Source organism: Scylla paramamosain, chromosome 14 (genome assembly GCF_035594125.1).
Source record: "Scylla paramamosain isolate STU-SP2022 chromosome 14, ASM3559412v1, whole genome shotgun sequence".
In the NCBI taxonomy this organism is placed as follows: Eukaryota; Metazoa; Arthropoda; class Malacostraca; order Decapoda; family Portunidae; genus Scylla; species Scylla paramamosain.
The window spans coordinates 3,876,954-3,902,127 of record NC_087164.1 but is presented as its reverse complement, the minus strand read 5'-3'; the positions used below and the strand labels follow the sequence as shown (position 1 = coordinate 3,902,127).

Here is a 25,174-nt window from a genome sequence, read left to right as displayed (position 1 = left end):
TGTTTTACAATGCCTCAAAAACTCCATTCCTTAATCTGTCATCTCGTCACAACCTTCCAGACAACTATCTCCTCTTTTTCAATGACATTCAAATATCTTCCTCTTCTACACCGAACATCCTCGGTCTGTCCTTTACTAATAATCTAAACTAGAAACTTCACATCTTGTTTCTCGCTAAAATTGCGTTCTAAGTTATCTCCGCCAGTTTTCTCTCCCCCATCTGTTAAGTCTGTACTGGGGCGTTATTCATCCATGTATGGAGAACTCTTCACTTATATGCGGGTTTCCTCTCATACTCAAAAACATTTCTTCTCCTCAACTCCTTTTCTCTAAATGACTGTCCTCAGTCAGAGTTCGTCGCAAGATTGCAATTCTCTCTATCTTCTACAGCTGTACTTTCATTCTATCTGCTCTTGCTATCTTGGTTCATGCACCCCCTCCTCGGCGGCCTCGCTACACAAGGCTTTTTACTTTCTCTCATTCCCTGTTCTGTCTATCTCCATAACGCAGGAGTCAACCAGTACTCCCAATTACCGCTTTTACTGGTAAACTCCAGAAATATCTACCTGATTCTGTATTTCCTCCTGGCTATGATTTAAACTCTTTCAAGAGGGAGCTTTCAAGACATTTCTCGTAATTTGGATATTCTTTTGGACCATTCTCTTTTGGGACTTCGGTGGGCTTTTTCTTCCCTTTTTTGTTGTTGTTGTTGCCTTTAGCCCGAACCTCATATATATATATATATATATATATATATATATATATATATATATATATATATATATATATATATATATATATATATATATATATTTATTTATTATTATATGTGATCGGTAGGTTAGCATTCAATATTTTCTTTCATATATTTTCTTTATATCTAACAAGAATCTTATTCTCTTAAAATTTGGTTGATGACTTCGCCGTAACTAGTCATGCTTGCTATATCGTGATTTCAAGTTCCTTAACTCTTCCTCAGTAGGTGTGCAATGACTGGACTGGGACAGTGTGTCTCTATGGGACAGAAAAGAAGGGGGAAGGGGGGAGAGAAGAGATGTAGAAATATAGATGAAGGAAAGTAGGTCGGAAGAGAAGTGTGAAAGAAAGTAAGAGATTGATAATGTGTGGGCTTAACCACACTGCTAATTTTTAATTCAAACGTTATGCCTCTATTTTCTTGCTTCGCATACATCTTGTGGAGTATTTTCGACAAACTGTTTATTTTATTTCCAAGGAACCATAGCCAAAACATTAACAAACATAACACCATCTCCCGGACCCAATCAATCAGGCCCACATCCCCCCTCACCAGCAATGTGATGCTTTATTCGCAAATAACCCTCGCACCAGTAATGTGATGCTTTATTCGCAAATAACCCTCGCACCAGCAATGTGATGCTTTATTCACAAATAACAGTTTTGTGTTAAGACCAGAAAACATGAACATGAACAAGAAACAATCCATACTATCAAACTTTTTTTTTCTTTTTTTTTGTCAGCTAACTATCCAAACCTTAACCAGCATTTTTTAAAACTTATTTTGTGTCAAATTCAAAAGTGACAAACATAATATGATGACAATGGTGCTTGTGGCACCTTTATCGTATTCGGTATGCATGAGTCACAGCGGCCGGTGTATGACTGCCCTCTGTCGCTCCCACTAGGTTTACTCTGCAGAATATTGCTTCTATGTACCCCTCGCTGTCGCTGTCGCGGCCGCTCCATTCCACCGTCAACATGACGGATGAATCCAAGGATAGTACATACATGTACCATCGTTTAATGAGTCCGAGCGGCCGCTCAGGGTGCAGGAGCGACCCTCAACATCAGCCCTGCAACCGGGGGCCAAGCTGGCTTACCCGGTGGTCAGCTACTCCCCGCCGAGTCGGAGAAAGTATCCCACAGGACTGAACTACTGCTGCTGAGACACATATCCCATGATGCTGGGCACGCTGAGGAGGCTGGTATTTAGTATGCCGTGAGTCGTGGCGTCACTCTGGGCCGTAAGAAGTGTTGATTGGCTGGTACAGCGCGATTGGTGGGCTCCTTGTGTGGCGACGGTGGGAGGCGCTGATTGGTTGGCTCCGGTTGGCTGGTAGGCTCTTTCTGTGGCGGTGGTGCTTGGTCCCTTCTCATGCTCGGTAAGGCCTGTAAATTTTCGGCCTTTATATTGAGCCTGTGGTTGAATTTTTTTTTTATGTACAGTGCTTCAAGTATTGCAAAGCGTCTCGCATCTGTACACTTATCTAAGATTTCAGAGTTTTCCAGGTCTTTTCTTGTGATCTTGATGCCGTGCTGCTGTTGTAGGTGTATTCTTGGGGCTCCGGATGTTAAGTGGCAGGTGAGCCGTCGAGACAGCTTCGTCGTCGTCTTGCTGGTGTAAGTTGAAGGGAGGACTTCACAATTTCCTCGTTTACAGGTGAACTTACACATGGCGTGTGACTTCTGAATTGTCTCTCTTTCTATGTGGGGACTGTTTCTAAGTAGGAGGTGGCTGGTTTTCTTGTTCCTGTAGTATATTTGGAGCTTTATCATCCTTCCTGGGTCTGTGGGCTTGACGTTTCTTTTTTCACTTTTTGTGTAATAATTCTTTCATCTTCTTTGTATGCTGTGGAGAAGGCACGGTAATATATGGTGATGTTTGTCAGGCTTTCTTGAGCCTTCGGAGGAGCTGGAGTTATGCCACTTATCGATCTTTTTGGTTTGGTGGACGATGTTCTTTTCACTGAACCCTCAATATATATATATATATATATATATATATATATATATATATATATATATATATATATATATATATATATATATATATATATATATATATATATATATATATATATATATATATAAACACACACACACACACACACACACACACACACACACACACACACACAATGCTACACCGTCTGTCTTTTCTTATTGTTAGAAAGAGCAATTTATAAAATACAACTTAAGAAAAATTTAATCGTTTATAATTAAATCCTTCGTAAATTATTTACTATCATTCATTTTCCGAAAAAAAAAAAAGAGTATTTCTTTTTCAAAGCCGTCTCGGATGCTTGAGTCATCATCTTAAGAAACTCTGTCACTGTCTAACTTCTTCCTTCGGTGACACGCTTAGTGCACGCTTGGGATCCGCGGCGCCACGCGGCAGAGGTGATCAGCTGCATTTTGAGACAAAGCTGCACAACCCTGCCTATTGTATCCAGGGAAATTATGAAAATGGTCAACGTCGACATTTCTAGCTAGCCTACATTCCCATGAAAACACAACATTCATTAAAATGTACAATGGAAAACAGAGGCTCTTGTAGTGAGGCTCATGGCGCCATGAAGGACCTTTTGAAATATGTGGGAGACCACAAGTTGTGGGAGACCACAACTTGTATCATATCTAATCAAAGGTTAAATACAATATTCATTGTATTTATAAATATTTGTTTTAGTGCTCCTTGGCAACCATGATGAAGGATGGTACATGAAAAAGAGGTATTATCCATAGAAAGTATGGAAACCACTGCTGTGAAATGTAAAAAGAACATTCGTTATATTTGACAAGCTGTTTGTTTCTTACATTGCTTAGGTGAAGTGAAAGTCGTGCCGCTCATCATAATACTTCTGATTTACTAAGACCAGTTTGTGCCTGCCAATGGACAACTCACAAGACTGGTGCATGCCCAACTTTTGACTGCATGCAACGGGTCAATGAAAGGGAATCATCCGGAGCATAATTTACCAAAAGACAAAGTGAAGCAGCAGCAGCAGCAGCAGTAACAGCCTGCCTCACGGGGGCGTGGCGAGGCAGCAAGGTGCAACCCTCCGCTCTTTACTTTAGACGATCTACGCCAGAGAACGACCTGACATTCAGGGCTATAATAACATGTTTATCCAGGCATAAAAAATACTGCCATGATATTTAACACAAGAAACTTCTGTTGCCTAAAATACATGATAGGCAAACATTACCCACCTTCTCCTAAACCCCGGCACACACATGGTGGGCGTCACTGCTAATCGCTGAGGAACAGTACATCTGCATCTCATTAATCTGGGTAATCTCTCTATTGGCCAGAACCCGTTTCCCGGGCGGCGAAATATTGATTTCCGCAGCAGCGGTCCTCGCTCTCAGCGCCGCGGTGGCCACGCGCTTAACCACACAGCTATAGGGACTGAGGTGACAGGGGCGCAGCCATGGGTAGAAATTGGAAGAGATGGAGGTGGAGAAAGAGAATGTGATGATGGAAGGAAGAGGGGAAAGTGGAGGGAACACGAAGATGTCAAGAAGGAAATCCAAGTCAAATCATGGTCTAGTTTATTACCCACCGCTGCTCCCTCCAAGCCGCCTCACCCCCTTGTCACGACTGATGCCGGAACCTGTGATTTTGTTGTCTACGTTTTCGTAACTTCAGATATAATATAAAATCAACGCAAGTTATGACACGTACTTGCAGTACATTTATCAAAAATCATCATACATCATCACTTTAAGCAAAATATCAGCGCACATTTGATTAATTCCAGTACTGCATCACAGAGATTTACTTGCACCCGTTGGATGTGATCTGCTTCAATGTGCCCATCGCGTGCATATAGTCAACTACGGGGCGAGGAAGATGATTAAATATAAACAAAATAGACACGGCAGTGGTCTTTGCACAGAGACTATACGCGCGTATAGGTGATTTCACTCCTGAACTGACGAATACAAGCCACATGATGACATGTGGGGGCTCAGCATATACCACCCTGACAAACCCCTCTCCTCAGCCCTGCTACAACACAGTGTCGGAGGGAAAAGCTCTTGTTTCGGTAACAATTGTAGGTCGTGCTCTTCAGATAACGACCTACACACGGAAGGCAGCGAACGATGGGCACGTCCATCTTACCGGCATCCAGCCTAGAGGGTGTGATGATTTGACAGAGAGAGAGAGAGAGAGAGAGAGAGAGAGAGAGAGAGAGAGAGAGAGAGAGAGTGTGTGTGTGTGTGTGTGTGTGTGTGTGTGTGTGTGTGTGTGTGTGCTTGCGCCGTACTGTTTGCCAATTAAAAAAAATATCTTGACGCCAAGCGAGAACTGTTTTAATCCAGTCTGTAATAAACGCCGCTCCTGCCACCGCCGTCGCCGCACGGTCTCCTCCTTTTCTTGTGTACACAGCGATACACTCCCTTCCGTGACAGCAGCGCGGCCACCCTGCCTCCCTCCTTGCCTTCCCTCACGCACATAAGGCAGATCCAGGGGGCATGAACACATTAAATCCAGCGAATGAAGCCACGGACAACACGGCACACCAACACAAGGTGTCCCACGAAGATCCGAGGAACCTGGCCACACATGTTGAATTAATAATAGATAGTTGTGCAATTGTTCTGTGTGATATGATAATTAATACACTTTCTCAAATTTAGGCTTCATGGTTTAAAATGATGAAGAGCGCGCGAGCGCGCGCGCGCGCGCGCACGCACACACACACACACACACACACACACACACACACACACACACACACACACACACACACACACACACAGTGTGCATCGGATTCTTTAATGAGGCTGTACCTGTTCAGTAATTAAATTTAGTGGTTTTCACAAAACGTATGAAAACAAACTACAAAGAATAGAAGACCTATTCTGGAAGGAGACACTAATCGAGCGTGTGAATCCTTCCAACTAAGTCCCTCCAACAAATAATCTTACGGACATCGTGAACACGCGAGGCGACACAGCCACCGAGGCCCAGTGGTTCAGGCCACGTGGAGTCAGTCTTAAGAATGGCCGATACTAGTTTTTTTTTTTTTTAATCTTCGGTCCGAACTTACGACTTATAACACAAATGCGACTCTCATGCAGCTCACAACGGTTATAAGGAAACGCACAAAGCTTTCTCAGATGTTATTTTGTCAAAAATTAATACACAAAATCCCAAAAGAGTGAACACTTTATTCTTGTGGCAAACTGCACCTTTCATACGGGTATGTGTACGTTTGAATTAATGGACAAAATTGTTTATCTTTTTAACATCCTGTATATGCTATATATATTAACATATACTTTTCTTTCTCTCTCTCTCTCTACTGGTAATATTAGTCACTCGTCACTCATTTGGGCGGCACAACACAGGAATCACAGCGCCGTCAGAGACGCGCGACTACACATTACAAAACACACGATAGTAATTGGAGACCACCTGCAAAAATATAATGAATTTAGTAGATGTGATAGTCTCGCTTGAAAACGGGTAGATCATTGGAAGGATAAAGGGAAACAAGTTGCCTGAGTGCGTATAAGGAAGTCGCGTGAAGCAGCCAATGAGGTCCAAGGCCTGAGCGTGACAACAGTGAGGAGTTCTGGTGTGGCGCTGGGAAAAAAAAACTTTTGGTCAGCAGCGCCTCGGTTGATTATGTAATTAACTCAGTCATTTGCTTGTAAAACAGAACACGATGAGGAGAGCAAATGAGCGGAAAGATTTTGTTGTTTAGGAGAGTCAAAGAGGAACGCTGAAAAGCATGTAGTGTTGTGCAAGTAGTGAAGTAGTGTGTGTTTCTGTGTGTGTGTGTATATATATATATATATATATATATATATATATATATATATATATATATATATATATATATATATATATATATATATATATATATATATATATATATATATATATATATATATATATATATATTCGATTTCAGATAATAATAATAATAATGATAATAATAATAATAATAATAATAGTAATAATAATAATAATAATAATAATAATAATAATAATAATAATAATAATATGCTATTATCTATTCAATATGACGCATCTCCTGTTGGTCAGAGTTGAGAAAACCTATAAATGATGTCATGATTCAGAGTGAAGTCTGCCAAGCGAAAAGGCCCAGACTGCCATTCATACAATTCTTACGTTTATTTTATTTTACTTTATTATTCTTCTGCTGCCTCCCCTCACGTCCCACGTCCGGACGGGGTCACACGCATCTGTCTAGACACACTGGGGCTCGAGCAGCAAGGATGTGGCTCTGAGGGTCCTGACTTCTTCCGGGAGAAGCGTGGCACTGGATGGCATTTCCAGACGCTGCCACTCTGGGCACCATTTCAATGTTTGCATGGAAGACGTCAACATCATCAAGGCAAGACTTCCACTGACATAATATCAACATACATATGCAGTTCTTTCTGTGAACTACTGTCACGTCTTTACAGGAGAGTTAAGTCACCTGGAGAGCAAGCCAGAACCTAAAAGTGGCGAGTCCCCCAGCACCCCCCAAATGATCCCCAAGCCTGATAAATTGTACAAAAACGGATTGGTTGTGAATTATTATGGGATGGTGGAACATGAGGTTACCTTGTCGTTAGTCAAAATGAAATGTGCTTCTTAATAATTCATAATAAGCGTGTTGCGTGTATACACTAATTAATGTTGAATAGCACAGTACGTATGTCAAAGTTATACATATGCTTAGAAAATGTTCCTTAGTTTTCCAAGCCAAACTGGTGAGGTGGTGGTGAAGGGGACATCAGGGGTGGCGGAGGGGAGGCTGGGCAGCAGTCACTGCCACGGTAGTTGTGCGAAAACGCAGAGGTGGTGACAGTGGTGATATTGGCGGTGGTGCGTGGTGCCGGTGATGGCGGCAGAGGCGGCAGCGGCGGCGGCGGCGGTGACGGCGGCAGCAACAAAGGACTGACGCAGCTGTTAGCGCCTTCTCTCCACTTATTCGCGCTAGAACCGAGCGTTCTCACACCTGAGGCCTGGCGTCCGAACAGTTGGCCTTGGCTATGACTTCAGGTTTCTACGCATACAACACATTCTTACGCACATACATGTGATAATCAATACCAATACACAAGAGATACTTGCAAACTTCAAAGCACCGCCCTTCAGTGTTTGTGAGGACCCTGAAAGTAGTACGTCGAGTAGCCTGAAGGAGGGCTCGGACACTGACGCTTGAAGTAAAGGCTTGACGAGCCGCTCCCTCCGCCACCTCTGCCAGCATCGGCCTTGTGGCACCACTCAGGTGGTCTGGCATCACAGTTCAGATGGAGATGCTCAGTTATCAGCAAATAAAAACATTCGGTACTTCATAATACTGCCACGATTGCCTGCATTGCTTGAATTCCCAGCCATTAAGCAATCGTGTTTCAAGGGAAGCCACTGACAATATGTACTAAGTGTAGCACAGTGCAGTTAACACAGGGTCAGGGAGGAAACGGTGAAGTGGAGCTTACGAAGAAAAGTTCAATGTTTCTCTCAAGTGACTTTTACTTTACCTCCACGCTATCGTGTCTTCCCTTCCTTTAGTCACGGACAAGGGGTGGCTGTGCGCTCCTTTGTGTTGACGGGTTGACGTGTGTGTGTGTGTGTGTGTGTGTGTGTGTACCCACATTAGCTTGTCTACCTTCCTCCCAAATTTGCCTTTTGTCTACGTATTACTCTATAAGAAAGAGTATAGTAACACTTGTCGTGGGTTGGTTACAAAGCCGATCATCACTACTACTACTACTACTACTACTACTACTACTACTATTACTGTTATTACTGCTGCTAATAATAATAATAATAATAATAATAATAATAATAATAATAATAATAATAATAATAATAATAACAATAATAATAATAATATCAATAACAATACTAATAATGATAATAATAATAATAATAATAATAATAATAATAATAATAATAATAATAATAATAATAATAATAATGATAACAATAATAATAATAATAATAATAATAATAATAATAATAATAATAATAATAATAATAATAATAATAATGATAATAATAATAATAATGATAATAACAATAAGAAGAAGAAGATGAGCATCAACAACAACAACAACAACAACAACAACAACAACAACAATAACATGAAGAACACAAAGAAGGGTTAAATGAAGAAAAAAAAAACAAGGAAGAAAAGAGCAAAAGAACGAAATAGTAAGAAGAAAAATGGAAATATATAATAAAATGATAAGAAAAATGATGATGATGCTAATGATGAGGAGGAATGGAAGGAGGAAGACGAGGAGAGTGAAAGCAAAGAACAAACATCTACAACAGCAACAATAGCTTTAGTAATGGTAACAACAACAACAACAACAACAACAACAACAACAACAACAACAACAATAATAATAATAGTAATGATAATAATAATAATAATAATAATAATAATAATAATAATAATAATAATAATAATAATAATAAAATAATGATAATAACAGTAACAACAACAACAACAACAACAACAACAACAACAACAACAACAACAACAACAACAACAATAACAACAACAACAACAGCAACAACAATAACAACCACAACAACAATAAATGAAGGAGGCAATAGGCATCTGCCGAAACGATAATTACTCCCAGTGAGGTCTAAAGCACTGGATCAGGGGGTGCTGTGAACTGCGACCTCACCGAACGTTTCCCTTTGTGTCTCACAACACAAGGGGGCAGTCACAACCTGCCCTCTAAAAACAACTCTCTTCCTCCACACAAAACTACAAGCACCTAATAACACACACACCCTTTACTCAAAAATTTTAAAATCATCGTGGCGACTCCTACACCAGCCTCGGAGTCCCCATCTGGGGAGGGGACCATAAAATAATAATTAATGTCCCCAGGTCGGACTGCCTTTCTGTCGACGACCCTAAGTGTCTTGACACCCCCCTCAACTTTTCTTCATTAACTTCTGCAACATTCGCTGTCTAAGATCTAATTTTCAATCCGTAGAACACCACCTCTCCTCTTCTTAACCTTATCTTCTTTTCCCCACTGAAACTCAGGTGTCTGAGGCAACTGACTGTAGTACCTTTTCTGTTCCCTCCTACTTTCTCTATCCTCATTTTCGATCCAAAGCTGGATGCTGCGTTTAAGTGCGCAATGACCTTGCTCTCGTGCCAACGCTCTTGAATCTGGTTACGACTACAGAGTCACTCTCAAACTAAATTTATCTGTGCTGTATACCTCTCACCTAACTCCTCTGACTATAAGAAATTCTTTGACAATTTAACTTCCAAAGTGGAGCACATTCTGACCCTCTTCCCTTTTGCAGAGATCTCCATTCTTGGAGACTTCAGTGTTCACCACCAGCTTTGGCTTTCCTCTCCCTTCACTGACCATCCTGGTGAAAAAGCCTTCAACTTTGCTATCCTCCACGACCTAGAACAATTCGTGCAACACCCTACTCGTATTCCTGACCGTCTTGGAGATACGCCCAACATTCTTGACATTTTCCAAACTTCTAATCCTTCTGCTTATGCTATCATCCTCTCTTCTCCGTTGGGCTCCTCTGATCACAATCTCATATCTGTATCTTGTCCTATTGCTCCAATTCCTCCTCAGGATCCCTCTTAGCAGAGGTGCCTCTGGCGTTATGCCTCTACCAGTTGGGGGGACCTGAGGAGGTATTTTACTGATTTTCCTTGGAATGACTTCCGTGTCAGAGATCCGTCTTTGTGTGCTGAGCGCATAACAGAGGTGACAGTGTCTGGCATGAAGGCATACATTCCTCACTCTTTTTCTCGACCTAAATCTTCCAAACCTTGATTTAACACAGCCTGTCCTCCTGCTATACATGATAGAGAGGTGGCCCACAAAAAGTACCTAAGCCTTTCATCACCAGAATCTCATGCGCTTTATATTTCTGCCCGGAACCATGCCAAGTCTGTTCTCCAACTAGCCAAAAACTCCTTCATTAACAGAAAATGTCAAAATCTTTCAAGATCTTCGTGACTTCTGGAATCTAGCCAAAAATATCCCCAATAACTTTGCTTCTTCTTCTTTCCCTCCTTTATTTCAAGCAGATGGCACCAGTGCTATCACATTTATCTCTAAAGGTGAACTCTTCGCTCAAACTTTTGCTAAAAACTCTATCTTGGACGATTCAAGGATTGTTCCTTCCTCTCCTCCATCCTCTGACGACTTCATGATATCTGTTAAAATTCTTTGCAATGATGTTTTCCATGCCCTCGCTGGCCTTAACCCTCGGAAGGCTTATGGACCTGATGGGGTCCCTCCTATTGTTCTCCGAAACTGTGCCTCCGTGCTTGCACCTTGCCTAGTAAAACTCTTTCAACTCTGTCTGTCAACATCTACCTTTCCTTCTTGCAGGAAGTTTGCCTACATTCAGCCTGTTCCTAAAAAGGGTGACCGTTCTAATCCCTCAAACTACCGTCCTATTGCTTTAATTTCCTGCCTATCTAAAGTTTTTGAATCTATCCTCAACAGGAAGATTCTTAAACATCTATCATATCACACCCTTCTATCTGATCGCCAGTCGCCAGTATGGGTTCTGTCAAAGTCGCTCTACTGGTGGTCTGGCTTTCCTTACTGAGTCTTTTAGAGATTTTGGTGAAACTTTTGCTGTTGCCTAAAACATATCAAAAGCTTTTGATAAAGTTTGGCACAAAGCTTTGATTGCCAAACTATCCTCCTATGGCTTCTATCCCTCTCTCTGTAACTTCATCCCAAGTTTTCTTTCTGACCGTTCTATTATTCTTCTCCTAAATCTATTAACAGTGGTGTTCCTCAGGGTTCTGTCCTATCATCCACTCTCTTCAATGATCTTCTAAACCAGACTTCTTGTCCTATCCACTCCTACGCTGATGATACCACCCTGCACTTTTCCACGTCTTTTCATAAACGTTCAAACCTTCAGGAAGTAAACATTTCAAGCAGGGAAACCACAGAACGCCTGACTTCTGATCTTTCTAAAATTTATGATTGGGGCAGAACAAACTTGGTATTGTTCAGTGCCTCAGAAACTCAATACCTCCATCTATCAACTTGACACAACCTTCCAGACAACTATCCCCTCTTCTTCAATGACACTCAACTGTCCCCTTCTCCTACACTGAACATCCTCGGTCTGTCCTTTACTTATAACCTAAACTGGAAACTTCACATCTCATCTCTGGCTAAAACAACTTCTATGAAGTTAGGCATTCTGAGACGTCTCCGCCAGTTTTTCTCACCCCCCCTCCCAGCTGCTAACTCTGTACAAGGGCCTTAACCGTCCATGGGTTCCACTCATACCGCTCTTCTAGACACGGTGGAATCAAAAGCTTTTCGTCTCATCAACTCCTCTCCTCTAACTGACTGTCTTCAGCCTCTTTCTCATCGCCGCAATATTACACCTCTAGCTATCTTCTTCCGCTATTTTCATGCTAACTGCTCTTCTGATCTTGCTAACTGCATGCCTCCCCTCCTCCCGCGCCTCGCTGCACAAGACTTTCTTTTTTCTCTCATCCCTATTCTCTCCACCTCTCTAATGCAAGAGTTAACCAGTATTCTGAATCATTTCTCTGGTAAACTCTGGAACTCCCTGCCTGTTTCTGTATTTATACCTTTTTCCTATGACTTGAATTCCTTGTAGAGGGAGGTTTCAAGACACTTATCCTTCAATTTTTGACTATCGCTTTGGACCGTGTTCTGGGATTGGCACCTCAGTAGTCTTTTTTTTTTTTTTTTTTTTTTTGGATTTTTGTTGCCCTTGGCCAGTGTCCCTCCTACACAAAACAACAACAACAACAACAACAACAACAATAACAATAAAAACAACAACAAGAAGTAGTAGTAGTAGTAGTAGTAGTAGTTAGCAGCGGCAGCAGTAGCAGCAAAAGAAGAAAAAAAAAATAAGAAGAAAGCAAAAAAAAAAAATAATAAGAAGAAGAAGAAGAAGAAAGCAAAAAAAAAACAAAAAACAAGAACAATAATGTGAGTGTGAAATGAATTAAAACACGAAAGCAGTGTCAGACATGAGGGTGCGCGTGACAAACACTATCAAGAACATCGTATTTAGACGCGTTAGGCGCGATCTCCGCCTCTCCTACGCGTAGCTACGAAACGCCTACACATGCGGTGGACTGAATATAATCGCACGCGAAAATTACCCTGTATCTTTTACTGCCTATTATTACTTTCACTACTGTACAGTGGAATGCATCTGCGTGTGTTTGGTTCTGATGCCGGCAGTCTTGGGTAGATGAGGTTCAGCAGTGGAATTTTGCACGCAGAACGGTTCAAAAGGTAGTACAACTAACATTATCTCTTATCATAATGAGGATCTGAGGTTCTACTTCCTTGATTCCATAAAAGAACGCAAAGAACAAACAAGAAAAAAAAGTGGAAGATTTATAAGCTTACGATTTTGCTTGTGTTAAATTACACTTCTATAAAGCGAGATATGTCGAATGATAAAGTAGTAATTTCCCAAGAGACGCCTCCCCTGCATAGTACAAGAAGATACTTTCCGTGTGTTGTTTGTGTCCTCGATGCTTTGGCGAGTGTACGTATGATGCAGGAAAGGCGATTTTTCATATGGAGCCTTTAATCTTTATTAAAGCAGGACGGTTCACAGATGGTGCCCATATCCATCATCTTCAGAAAGCAGCACTTTTATTTCCTTCGTTGTATTTCAGATTCATGGTCCATCTCTTGGCAAATCAATGAAAACAAATAAATCATGCATCTTATTTTAAGTTTTCATACAAATGGTTAATAACAGACATCATTACATGTACCTCTCTTACCCTCACCATTCACCACAGTACTGCATCCCACGTCTTTTTCTATCAGTCTCTAGCTGCTTATCTGCAATCCCCATACCACGCCCTTGTGTGCGAGGCCAAGCGCTCACTCTGACGCCTCTGTGTCCATCTTTATATCTCTCTCAAAATTGTAATCTATGAGACAGATACTGTGTTCCTTAATCTTACATAGCTGAGAAATGAACATTACTCCAAAGACCTCCTGTAAAATTGGTATGATTCTTTCTAACGTTCCTTTTCACCTTCATGGTTTATAAATTCACAATGTTGGAACGGAAACAAAATAATGGTATGGTGTTGCAGTTTGATGGCGGCTACAGACCGACGCGCCTCGCCAACTGGGAGGTGGGGCGTGTGCATCAGGAGCGACCCCGCCAGCGGCGAGGAACCACCCGGGTGATTGCTGATGACCGCGGCCACCTGCTGCCCGGGGTGGCTCGCTCCCAGGCCACGCCCTGGGGACCCCTCACACAAGGGCTAGGTGAGGATGGCTGCCTTATGCCTCACAGTGGGAAAGATGACGCAATGCCCCTTCACCCGAGCACTGTCTTGCCTATATCAGCACACTTATTTACATGTAGCTTTCAAAAGAAAAGTACACCACCAAGTGTGAGTATGTTCTGCAACACTTGTTAGAGCTGCATAGGCTACACCTTTATTAACCTTGATATATTAGAATCTGTGGTCGCAATGATCAGTGACGAATCCAGTGACAGTGTTTGTTTCGTTACCATGTCGAGCATTGGGTGGTACGGACCAAACGCAGTATATACTGACAATTCATGTCGTCAGCGTTCATGGAAAGTAATTCGTCTCTGTCCCCAGTAGAACCTGGCCTGGGCGAGCAGCGTCCTTCGCCCACCGAGACTCGACCCGCGCCCCGCCCCGCAGAGGATGACCAGGTGAGAGCTTCTCCATCGCTGCTTTTTAACCTTCATCCGCGTTCGTTTTCAATTATTCATACTTTTCTTTAAACAACTGTCTTCTTGGTCTCATGCATCCTCACCTATCCTAACTTTGTTAATACCCATAATTTTTATTTACGTGTCTGCAAAACATTCCTAGGAGTGATAAGTCAAGGACGGACGCCTAGTGTTACCTGTCAGGAGCTGAGGGTTGAGGCACATCTGCTTCCTGGCAGAAGGGAGGCCACCTAAGTGTGTGTGTGTGTGTGTGTGTGTGTGTGTGTGTGTGTGTGATCGCAGTAACCAAGTGTACGTGCATCACATTCAGATGAATATGTTTAGATTTTCATGTTCCTAGTGTCGGGCAGCATTCTTTACAGTCAGGTTACTGCTGCCCTTTCTCTCCTTCCGAAGTAAAAAGTTGTGCATCCCTATGATTTTATTTATTTATTTTTTCTATATTGGTCCTTGCACAATTTTAGACTAACTCAGAGTTATCACAATTCAGTACGTCCACAAAATTAATAATCAAAAGAACGGTCACACTCTACGGCCCCGTCTAGAAGCTTTTCCCTAGTTTGCTCTGCGGGGTTCTTTTCCTTACGTCTTCACTTCGTTTGTTTCGCCTGAAGGAGGAGGATCCAGCGGGAGAGGGGACGGAACTCCAGGTGACAGGGGCGGGGCTGCTGTCCGCAGGGCGCAGCGAGGAGGGAAACAGCCACCAGGACAAACATGACTCTAACAGGAGCCATGGCACGGTTACTCCAGCCTCCTTCAGAAAGGGGACCGCAAGGTCCCCTTCCGCATCTCAGTACGACTTAATTTTAATTTCATTTCCACCTTCACTCCTTTCCTCAGTCATGCATGAGTATATACAATCAGCAAACATATTGTTTCAGTCACACTTGCACGATCAGATTCTAGCAACTCCCTTAATATCTTTCGTTATTGTAGGAAGAGCTCCCGCAAGTCATCGGCGTCCTCGAATTCATCCTCCATTGACGGTAACCGCGCCCTGAAGGAAACCGCCAACATCACCCACGACACAGTGGAGGACGCTCTGTTACCTCGACGCCCGGAAGAGGATCTGACGGCTCTGACAGGGTCTCGCGCCCTCGCTATACGCCTGGTGGACCACCCAGCGCCCACCAACTGTACAAAGTATGTCGTCCTACGACCCAACACGGCCCCCTCTCCCGCACCATCCACCAAGCCGCCATTACTTCCAAAACGCCCCAAGACTTCCAAGATCATAAGGAAGGTCCCAGAGATTGAGTTCGCTCTCAAGTGGGACCTCAAAGAAAACGACATTATGGAAGAAGAAGAAGAGGAGGAGGAAGTCATCGAGATGATGGACGCAAAGAAAAAGCCGCGAGAACCTCCAAGTCCACGCTCAGTCAGCTCTGTGGATTCTGGGATTCACATTCCAAAGACGGCTTGGGGAGACGGTCCGGACACACGTGAACTGGCGTCCAAACTTGAGCGTCTTGAGGTGAACGGTGGGAAGGAAGCGGAAACCCGATCGCCTTCCCGGAGGGCCTCAGAACCAGAGTCTGGCTATGGGACACCTAAATCTGCAGGCAGTCTACCCTCCGTGGCCTCAAGAGCCAGCTCAGGCAGAGGCTCCATTAGAGTGCCATTAAGGGTAGGCAGTACCACACCTGCCAGCAAAGACAGGAGCCGCACAATATCCATGGACTCTCAACGCCTTGCACAAGGCAGTACACAAGGCAGTGCAAGGTCAACGCCCAAAAAAGGGTCATCCTCCACGGCAGAGAGGCACACTCCTAAGTCCTCCTCCAGGAGTAGTATCAAGACACAAGCGTCACGGAAGGAAGCCAAAACCACACCGGCCAGCCCGCAACCACGGGATCCTCTTGCCATCATGGAAACGAAAGATTCCGTGTTCCACACAGTTCCCTTGAGGGACACTGGGCGGGGCGTCCACACATACAGAAGTACATCGGTGGAGCCGCGGCAGGTGGCAGCAACCACGCAGACGGAAGAGCTTCAGCAGGAGGTGGAAGAAGCAAGCAGCGGTGCTGCGGCACCACCCGAGGCAAGTTTTCCTCCCGATGCCTTCATTTCTGATTCGTGTAAAATACTTGAAATACATATAGTTCTAGAATATTTCTGTTAGCCAATACTCAATACCAACATTTCACAAGAGTTAATCACAATACAGTTTTCTATAAATAGTCTGAAACTGGATTTTTTTTTTTTTTTTCGTTATATGAAAACCATACTTAATTTCCCTTTACATGCACGTACCACGGCTGCACCCTCAACAGATGCGCCACAACCATCCTGGCCAGGTGAGATCCAGGAACTGCCTGGCCTGTGAGGTGCGTGCTATGGACCAACCGCCCAAGAAATTCCAGGGTCCTTCTGACTTCAAGCCTGCCTTCAGGGCAGGCAAAATGCAGCAAGACTCCGGTGTCAAAAAAGTCAGGTATGTGCCATTGCAGGTTGTAGTGCAGGGACTTGATATTCTTCTGTCGTGCAGTTTTCAGATCTCTTTGGTGATCTTTCCACTCCTCCCCACAGGTACACGCGCCAGAGTGAGAAATACAACGCTCGACTCCGTGCCCGCCACCAGCCTCCCCGCTACTGGCCCATCAACACTCTCAGCTCGCCCTTCTGCAACCGCCCGGGTTATGGCCAAGACCAGTACCCGGACCACATGAGGCTGCGGACCACATACGGCACAGTGCACGCCACGGCCCCCAAGCAGACCCGCGGCCCCATTGTCAAAAAACTCTATCTTTAAAGCTCTCACGTGGCTATGGACGCCGTGCTCTCTTTAAATATCCACACCATACCACTGACGCTTTTGTGTTGTGGTGCATGCGATGTGGTGGTGAAGGTGTGACTTGCTCTGTCCTGTCATCTCGTTGCTCGACACTGACAGCGCATTGCCGTTAGCATGAATAAGCAGAATGAATTACTGAACATATCATTAAAGGGAACTACAGTTTTCATACAGACACTGATAAACCATTTGGTCTCAGCAGTGAAAAGTGAGAATGTTAAGCTTCGATGAGGTTCCAAGATCTGACCTTCTAAAGAGAGAGGTAGATAAAGGTAGAAGTGCAGGTAGTAGCATAGAGAGAGAGAGAGAGAGAGAGAGAGAGAGAGAGAGAGAGAGAGAGAGAGAGAGAGAGAGAGAGAGAGAGAGAGAGAGAGAGAGAGAGAGAGAGAGAGAGAGAGAGATTCCTCGCCTGTATCCTGCCCTAACGGACAACCCCTCTACATACCCACACTTCCTAACATCTCTCTATAGAAGATGAAAGTTCTTTGCTGTATTTGCCGCGGACTGCCTGGTGGCCTTGCTGTGGGAAGGTGGCAGGGCAATAGGGCGGGAATTGAGTGCCTGCTGATGCCCGGAGCCACCAAGAGAGGTCAATGCGGCAGTTCCTCATCTTTATTGTGTCTGTTCACCGCAGGAGACAAATGTTTAACGCATTTCTAGATTTTCTTGTAGGTAAATTTGTTCCACCTAAATAATGTTTTCCTCTATCTTTTACACATCTCATTGCTGATTCCTCATCCGAACCGTTACGAATGATGGAAGCGGCCGGACCAGCAGCTCACCGCCGCAGAAAACAGGTAGCAGCGATCACAGGAGAACAAAGATGGATCACGCCGCCCCGTGTGCCCAGGTAGCGGCGGGGACGTCCAGCTTTAAGTGGTGTGGAGCCGCGGTGACTAATGGCTCACACAATCAATACAAGGCAGTGTGGTGCTGTGAGTGCCTGCAGCCCTTGTGGCAGCAGCACCAGCGATCACACCAGTCCTCACCCGGGAATGGCGGCTGCTGCAAAGCCATGCACGCTGGTGATCGGCATCCTCGAGAACAAGTACAAGTTAAGGGCATTTGTTAGCAGGAGAAGCAGTGGTCGAGGATGACTCAAGAAGCTGCCATGAAGGACGACCATGAGTACAAACATCCCGAGTTTTTTGTATTTTCCTTCGGATAACGAGGCAAGTCCCAGAGGCGAGCGGCAATCATACAGGCCACGCTGGACGCCTTTCAGGGAGACAGCAGTGACTCCCACGTGACCCGGACTCAGCAGGTTCCCAGATGCAAGGTGACCTCGGCGGGAGGTCAAGAGTGTGGCGTCAGGACCACCGACCTGCGGCCCTCCACTCTGTTTATGACGAGGGTAAACTGAGTCAGGATGGCGTCTTGGGAGTGCACGGACCCTAACCGGCTGATCTCTTCACTACGGCCCGCCAGTACACACACACACACACACACACACACACACACACACACACACACGCTGAATTATAATTGAAAAATCGAAAACACACACACACACACACACACACACACACACACACACACACACACACACACACACACACACACACACACGGGTGGTGTACGTTATGTAGTGAAGAAAGCATTACAGCTTCAAGGGGTAAACCTTCAGTGGCCAGCCACGCTGTGCCAACCTGGGTAAGAGGCCGCCACTTTAGCTGCGTTAAGCTTCCAATGGCCTCAGTCAGCTCAGCTCAGTGAAGCCTTCCTGCCGCAGTGCTTGGTGCCCTAAGGAGTCCGCCGTCCGCAAAGACTCCTCCTCCAGTATATACGTCCAGCGGTACAAGTTTCGTACATAGAGGCGCAGCGTAGCCAGTCTTAGGTAATTTAACAATACCAAAACACTGTTGACTTAGAAATGCATTTTACATGAACTTTTTCTGTACAGACTTTAGTCACAACTTTAGTCTATGTAGATTTTGAATTTTATACATTAAACTGTAAGCAAACACTTTCAATTTCATTTCACCGTGGTCCGCGTGATTGTTTTAATAATTCACTTTGAGTTACTGCTTAAGAAAATAAACTACGAGTATAGAATTCATATAATGTTATTCGTCTTATGTACAAATGAACCCACAGAAATCCCTCTTTGTGAAGTAATTACTAGTTCATTGCTAGTCTACCCTCCGGATGAAAAAATAAATATGTTAACATCATAACGAGATGAAGTTAAGAGTAGCAAGAAAATGCTTCAGTCATATTAAGATTTTACAATGAAATCATGACATTTGTGACTATTTTGTAAGTTATAACCCCATTCCTTCTCCGTCTGTCTGTCTGTCAGTCTGTCTCTGACCATTCTGTGCGCTGTAGTCTAGAATTTGCGGAGTTATCGACTCACGCCTCCACTCAAGTTTTCTGCACTTTCCAAAATTACAATACTGATAGATGCTGTCAAAATTTACTGAGAGGAGGAAAGGGATCAATACTTTCATGTCTTAGGGCATCATCAGTCGCAAAGAAAGGACACACACACACACACACACACACACACACACACACACACACACACACACACACACACACACACACTTCCATTAACTTATGTACATGTATATCTCATATCATAATTCACTAGAAATTCGTACAGTCTCCATAGGCTGAACTGACTTACAAACTGACTGGTACGCTCACTACGCTCATGACGCTATCGCCACTTCCTCAAATTTTCTTAATTAAAGTATTTCAATCATCTTTTCAATTGGGCTTGCCTTGAACTATTTTTTTTTCAATATCAATAGGAAAAAACAATGACAAAAATAAAATATAATGATAACTCTTAAACTCTTTAATTCTTCAACTCTAATACAGAAGACAACTGCAACGTTTTAAGGAAAAACATCTGGAAAGAACTTAGAAGAGAAGGAATTGTTCAAAATAGACAAGAGTAGAAGAACAGGCTGGCCTTACTGACAGATTCATCTCTAACTGGGAGCTGATGTACGAGGTAAAAAAAAAAAAATAATAATAAAAAAAAATAATAAATATTAATAATTAATTAATTAATTAATAAAAATTAGAATAGACAAATAAAATAAAATATTATAAACAAATAAAAAAAATTAGATAAATTGAGAGAAGAAATGAAGAAATCAGCAGGATGTGGATGATGAGAGCAACAGGCACGAGACGCAGCGCGTGTTGCCTGTCACGTGGATGTGCGAGTGGAAGCGTGTATTAGTTCACGCGATTTTTATGAGGAGTTAATACTTTGATAATATCATTGTTTTCTTACTGACATTTTCGAAGATCGGCTTAGGCTAACTGATACGGAAATAAAAAAATAAAAAAACCCTGGGAAGAGTTTCATAAGCATGCCAATGCCCGGCTAACAGGGCACGAGGGGGGGGGGGCGTTGCTTCTGCGTCAGCTCACCATGTGGCGGATGACTGACTTTCGTTTCTTCCTTAGAGTACATGTACATCAACTGAGCGTGTTTACATTTTTTTTTTTTCATCCAGTTTTATGATACGTGTTAGTTGACAAAAAATCAGAACAGGACTACTGAAGAAACAGAAAGCTTTTTTTTTTTTTAATTCTGATGCATCGAGCAGTACTTAATTTTGTAAGAAAAAAAAAAAAAAAACCACGAGAATTACATATGAACAATATATCGGCGTGTGTGTGTGTGTGTGTGTGTGTGTGTGTGTGTGTGTGTGTGTGTGTGTGTGTGTGTGTGTGTGTGTGTGTGTGTGTGTGTGTGTGCGTGTGTGTCACTTGATTGATGTAGTACTTGACAAACGGAGCTTACGAACGAGGGTAAACAAAGAGGATAAATCTCTCTCTCTCTCTCTCTCTCTCTCTCTCTCTCTCTCTCTCTCTCTCTCTCTCTCTCTCTCTCTCTCTCTCTCTCTCTCTCTCTCTCTGTGTGTGTGTTTACCATTACCACACTGTTACTGCAGAGCGAAAAATTAACACAATGAATATTATAAAATGTAATTCAATTACAATTCCACCACGGAATGAGTGCATATTAATTGTGTGCTGCTGAGTCTTTTATATAGGTGGTAGTAGTAGTAGTAGTAGTAGTAGTAGTAGTAGTAGTAGTAGTAGTAGTAGTAGTAGTAGCAGCAGCAGCAGCAGCAGCAGCAGCAGCAGCAGCAGCAGCAGCAGCAGTAGTAGTAGTAGTAGTAGTAGTAGTAGTAGTAGTAGTAGTAGTAGTAGTAGTAGTAGTAGCAACAGCAGCAGCAGCAGCAGCAGCAGCAACAGTAGTAACAGCAACAGCAGAAGTACTCTCTCTCTCTCTCTGAGTACCATGGAAAAATTTGCCTTTCTTGGTCTGTAAAGTCGTGGGACAATCAAGGACGAGCACACAAGCCATTTCCACAACTGAGGTGGTCTCCACTTTTCCGGCACCAAGAGAGTGACAACCTCCTTGTACACGAAGCTCTCCGTGACACTTCAGTGATGTATTAGTTTCTGTCACTGACCAAGGGGTAAAAAAGAGTAATATAAAGTTTTAAGGTAGGAACATTTTCTTTTCTTGACTTCTAGAAGATTAGCAGATGGAATGTCAAAAAGTGCGGCGTAGTGTAAGAGTTTAGAAAATGTATCGTCCTGTTGACTAGTAAATTAAAAGGGAGGCGTAGTATAATCTCAGCTAAGTTGACATGTCACCGTGAAACTCATCGGCTGGTGGCTTATGGAAGTGACTCATCATGTCAACTCCAAGCCATATAGAAGTACTTTACTTATTTCTCCAAGTGACGCTCAATTAAATCTCGAACACATAACCGCCATTTGAGGTGCTTCGATAAACTGGCTGCAGTGACTCGCCTTCTATGAATGGGCCCTCCTCCCGTCTTCCAAACACGTGCATACACCGGCACACCGACACCTTTAAAGTCTCATTCCCTGGCTCTGTACTGTTCACTAGTTATGGAAATCAGCTCGAGGTAGGGCCGCGTGACTCGTGCTCGCTGGCTGTAGTGCTGGGGCAGTTGTCATTCAGTTTTGTATGAAAAAGAAAGAAAAAATCCTTCAAGGGAAAACTTCGACACAAAACGGCAGGTTGATCGGAAGGCTAAGGAATGTAATTTACAGTAAAGAATGGAACTTTTATCGAATATAGAAAAAAAAAAAATAAATAAACATGTAATGCCTTTCTTTCATAACATAAAAAAAAAAAAAAAAAAAAAAAAAAATATATATATATATATATATATATATATATATATATATATATATATATATATATATATATATATATATATATATATATATATATATATATATATATAAAACAAATAAATATAATAGAAGCAACGAATGTCCAATGAAGTGTAGGATATCATTATAATTTTTTTTAATAAAGAAATGCACGTAACAAAGCAAAACATTATACACAGAAAAGAATAAATAAAAAAATCAAAAGTAAAATAAATTAATAAAATAGAATAAAAAAAGAAAAGATTACTGACTTTTTCCAATTTTAAAAGATTCTTAATCGTAAATTTTAATCCAAACGCACAGCAAAGAGGAAAAGAAAATGGAGGAAGAGAAAAAACACAGGAGCACCAAGGAATAGATAGAAGGAACTGATGGCAGCAGACCTGGTGGTCGCTACAGGGCTGTCTGTGGGATCTTTACTGTCTGTCAGTTAGAGAAACAGGAGGGCACAGATGAAGGCTCTTCTCCCCACCGCTCCCTCCAGGCAGGGCTTACAGGAAGGGAAGACATGCCATGCAGTGTAAAGAAATTGCATGGAAATTTTTGCAGAGAGATAAAAACTATCACTATTGCTACTTCCATAGTACATGTCCGCCACTAGGCAACAGGCAATAACTTCCGTAAAGCAACATTTCACAGGTAAACTCAAACGAACTTGAGCTACAATTTGCTGTGCAGCGTACGATATGTTATTTGTGGATTAAAGACCAAATGCTGTCACTGTTACGCCACCCACGACAATAGAGGGAAGAGAGTTCCAATCGCTAAAAACTGTTTGGCTTCATTTGGCCCGAATCTTACTACCAGGTATCTTGAGGCATTACGTCTCTTTGTATTTCTTCGATCAGCTGCAAAGTAATCGTCCGGATTAATGTTACCGAATCCTTGAAATATTTAAAACACTTCCATCAGATCACTTAGCATCCTCCTTTTCAAAAGGATGAATAAGTCTAGTTCGGCAATCCTTTCTTCATATTTTATATTTCTCAGCCGTAGAACAATATTAGTTATTCCATGTTCCACTCTTCCTGGCTTTTTTTTTTTTCAATACGGCCACTACACGTACAGTTCGAACTAGCGAATTATTTAATATAACCCTTATTGATATGCATATTTTCAAAAGACTAGAGAGAAGAAGAAAAGAAGACGGAAGAGCTGGAAAAGGAGGTAGAAGAGAAGGAAGCTACGGAAGGATAAGGAAGACGAGTAGGGAATGACGGCTTGGTAAAAGATGAGGATGAGGAGGAGGAGGAGGAGGAGGAGGAGGAGGAGGAGGAGGAGGAGGAGGAGGAGGAGGAGGAGGAGGAGGAGGAGGTCCTTGGAGAGGAAAGCAAGACAGAAGAATATAAATTATCATTATAGTCATCACTATATTCAAAATAGTTAAAATATTTTTCCCTTTTTCTTTTCCTTTTTCAAATTCTAAAGGATTGGAGCAACGCAGTCTGTGCAGAACCTTTGCACAAACTGTCATCATGGCCAACTCCTTATTTTATCTTGGCTACCTTGTATACGCAGCTTTATTATCGTAAGACGTATTACAGATCCATTTCAGTATCTTCCCATGTTTGTTCCTCAGCGCCTTGCTTCCACTGTCGATGCTTGGACGGAAGTGACGAATCTTTGTAAGCATTACGGTTCAGTACGTTCTTCTACCGAATTTTGCACTGTATGGTTAATCGTGTATTAATAAATGAATAAATACATAAAATAAATGAGTGAGTAAATAACATATAAAGTCTTTTAACTTTAGTAACGACTCCTGCCGAAAAGAAGATTGCAACGTATGGACTGTATATTACTTGTCAAGACAGGGAAAGAGTTTTACTTCACCACGCAGTAATGTGTTTTCATAGCTGCCTGCAATCCCTACCAGGACAGGAGGGGAGGGAGAGCAATGGACGCTGGGGAGTAGATGAACGGCGGTCAAAACTGTGGATGGTTCCGCCTCCAAGAGAAGGGACAGGTGAGAAACAATGTTTGCACATCTATTCTTTACATCAGTTTGAATAGAAAAAAAAAAAAAAAAAAAAAAAAAAGCTCTATATGAAGCAAGCCATTTCTGCTGTTGTGTTTATATGGTTGAACTCCTGCAGAACAAATAACTTGTGAGAACCCTGTGTACAGAAACGTGAGCTAAATAAAAACTGAGAGGTTCCTGCGTACAGAATACGAGAGGTGGGGTAGGAAAACTACACCAATGCTGAGTCTCTCCAGTGCTTGCCTGGCATCTAAAGGAGACCTGCCACGACCGCTAAGAAACGCCTGTGCCTCGTATCAGGACCAAGGGGAATGATCCCGTACTGAGGATGAACGCTGAGGATGGACGCACAAGTATGCTGTCTGGGAACGCTCGGGTGTCGTAAATGGAGCCACACACATGAAAACAAAGGCAGGAGATCTCCGCGCCTTCCCCTTGATCAATACCCCGAAGAACCCTTACTCCTGCAAACATTTATTCTACCTCCTGACGCTCCTCTCGCACCAAACCAAAGCATTCCACATCCCTCCACATCAACCTTAGAGTGGATGCCATCTACTTAAAAATGAAAATGTGTCAGAAGTTCTGGTGCCCCAAGGAAGCATTTAAAAAGGATACATTGGGATTTTACATGCAATTACTTCGAGTTAAGATAACATGCCGTTATCTACAAACCGTAAGTGGCCACTTGGAGCCCAGGGACAGGTTGCAGCAG

General features: G+C 42.8%; 2 protein-coding genes across 5 annotated transcripts in view; one reads left to right on the top strand and one right to left on the bottom strand.

Moving 5' to 3' along the window:
- Window positions 1-19,257, top strand: part of LOC135106758 (nucleolar protein dao-5-like) — a 44,442-nt gene extending 25,185 nt beyond the window's left edge. For 2 of the 4 annotated variants that reach the window (XM_064016029.1, XM_064016028.1), the window contains exons 3-8: window positions 13,878-14,055; window positions 14,400-14,476; window positions 15,112-15,290; window positions 15,434-16,538; window positions 16,771-16,931; window positions 17,027-19,257. In XM_064016029.1, the coding sequence (XP_063872099.1) occupies window positions 13,878-14,055; window positions 14,400-14,476; window positions 15,112-15,290; window positions 15,434-16,538; window positions 16,771-16,931; window positions 17,027-17,249 (1,923 nt within the window). In that variant the 3' untranslated portion in view covers window positions 17,250-19,257. Of the gene's footprint in view, window positions 1-12,635; window positions 14,056-14,399; window positions 14,477-15,111; window positions 15,291-15,433; window positions 16,539-16,770; window positions 16,932-17,026 lie in introns of those variants that run through there. The other 2 variants (XM_064016027.1, XM_064016026.1) reach the window with 2 other exon arrangements.
- The window catches only part of LOC135106761 (uridine-cytidine kinase 2-like), a 190,082-nt gene that overhangs the window by 114,841 nt on the left and 50,067 nt on the right, over window positions 1-25,174 (bottom strand). The gene's annotated exons all lie outside the window — the stretch shown is intronic.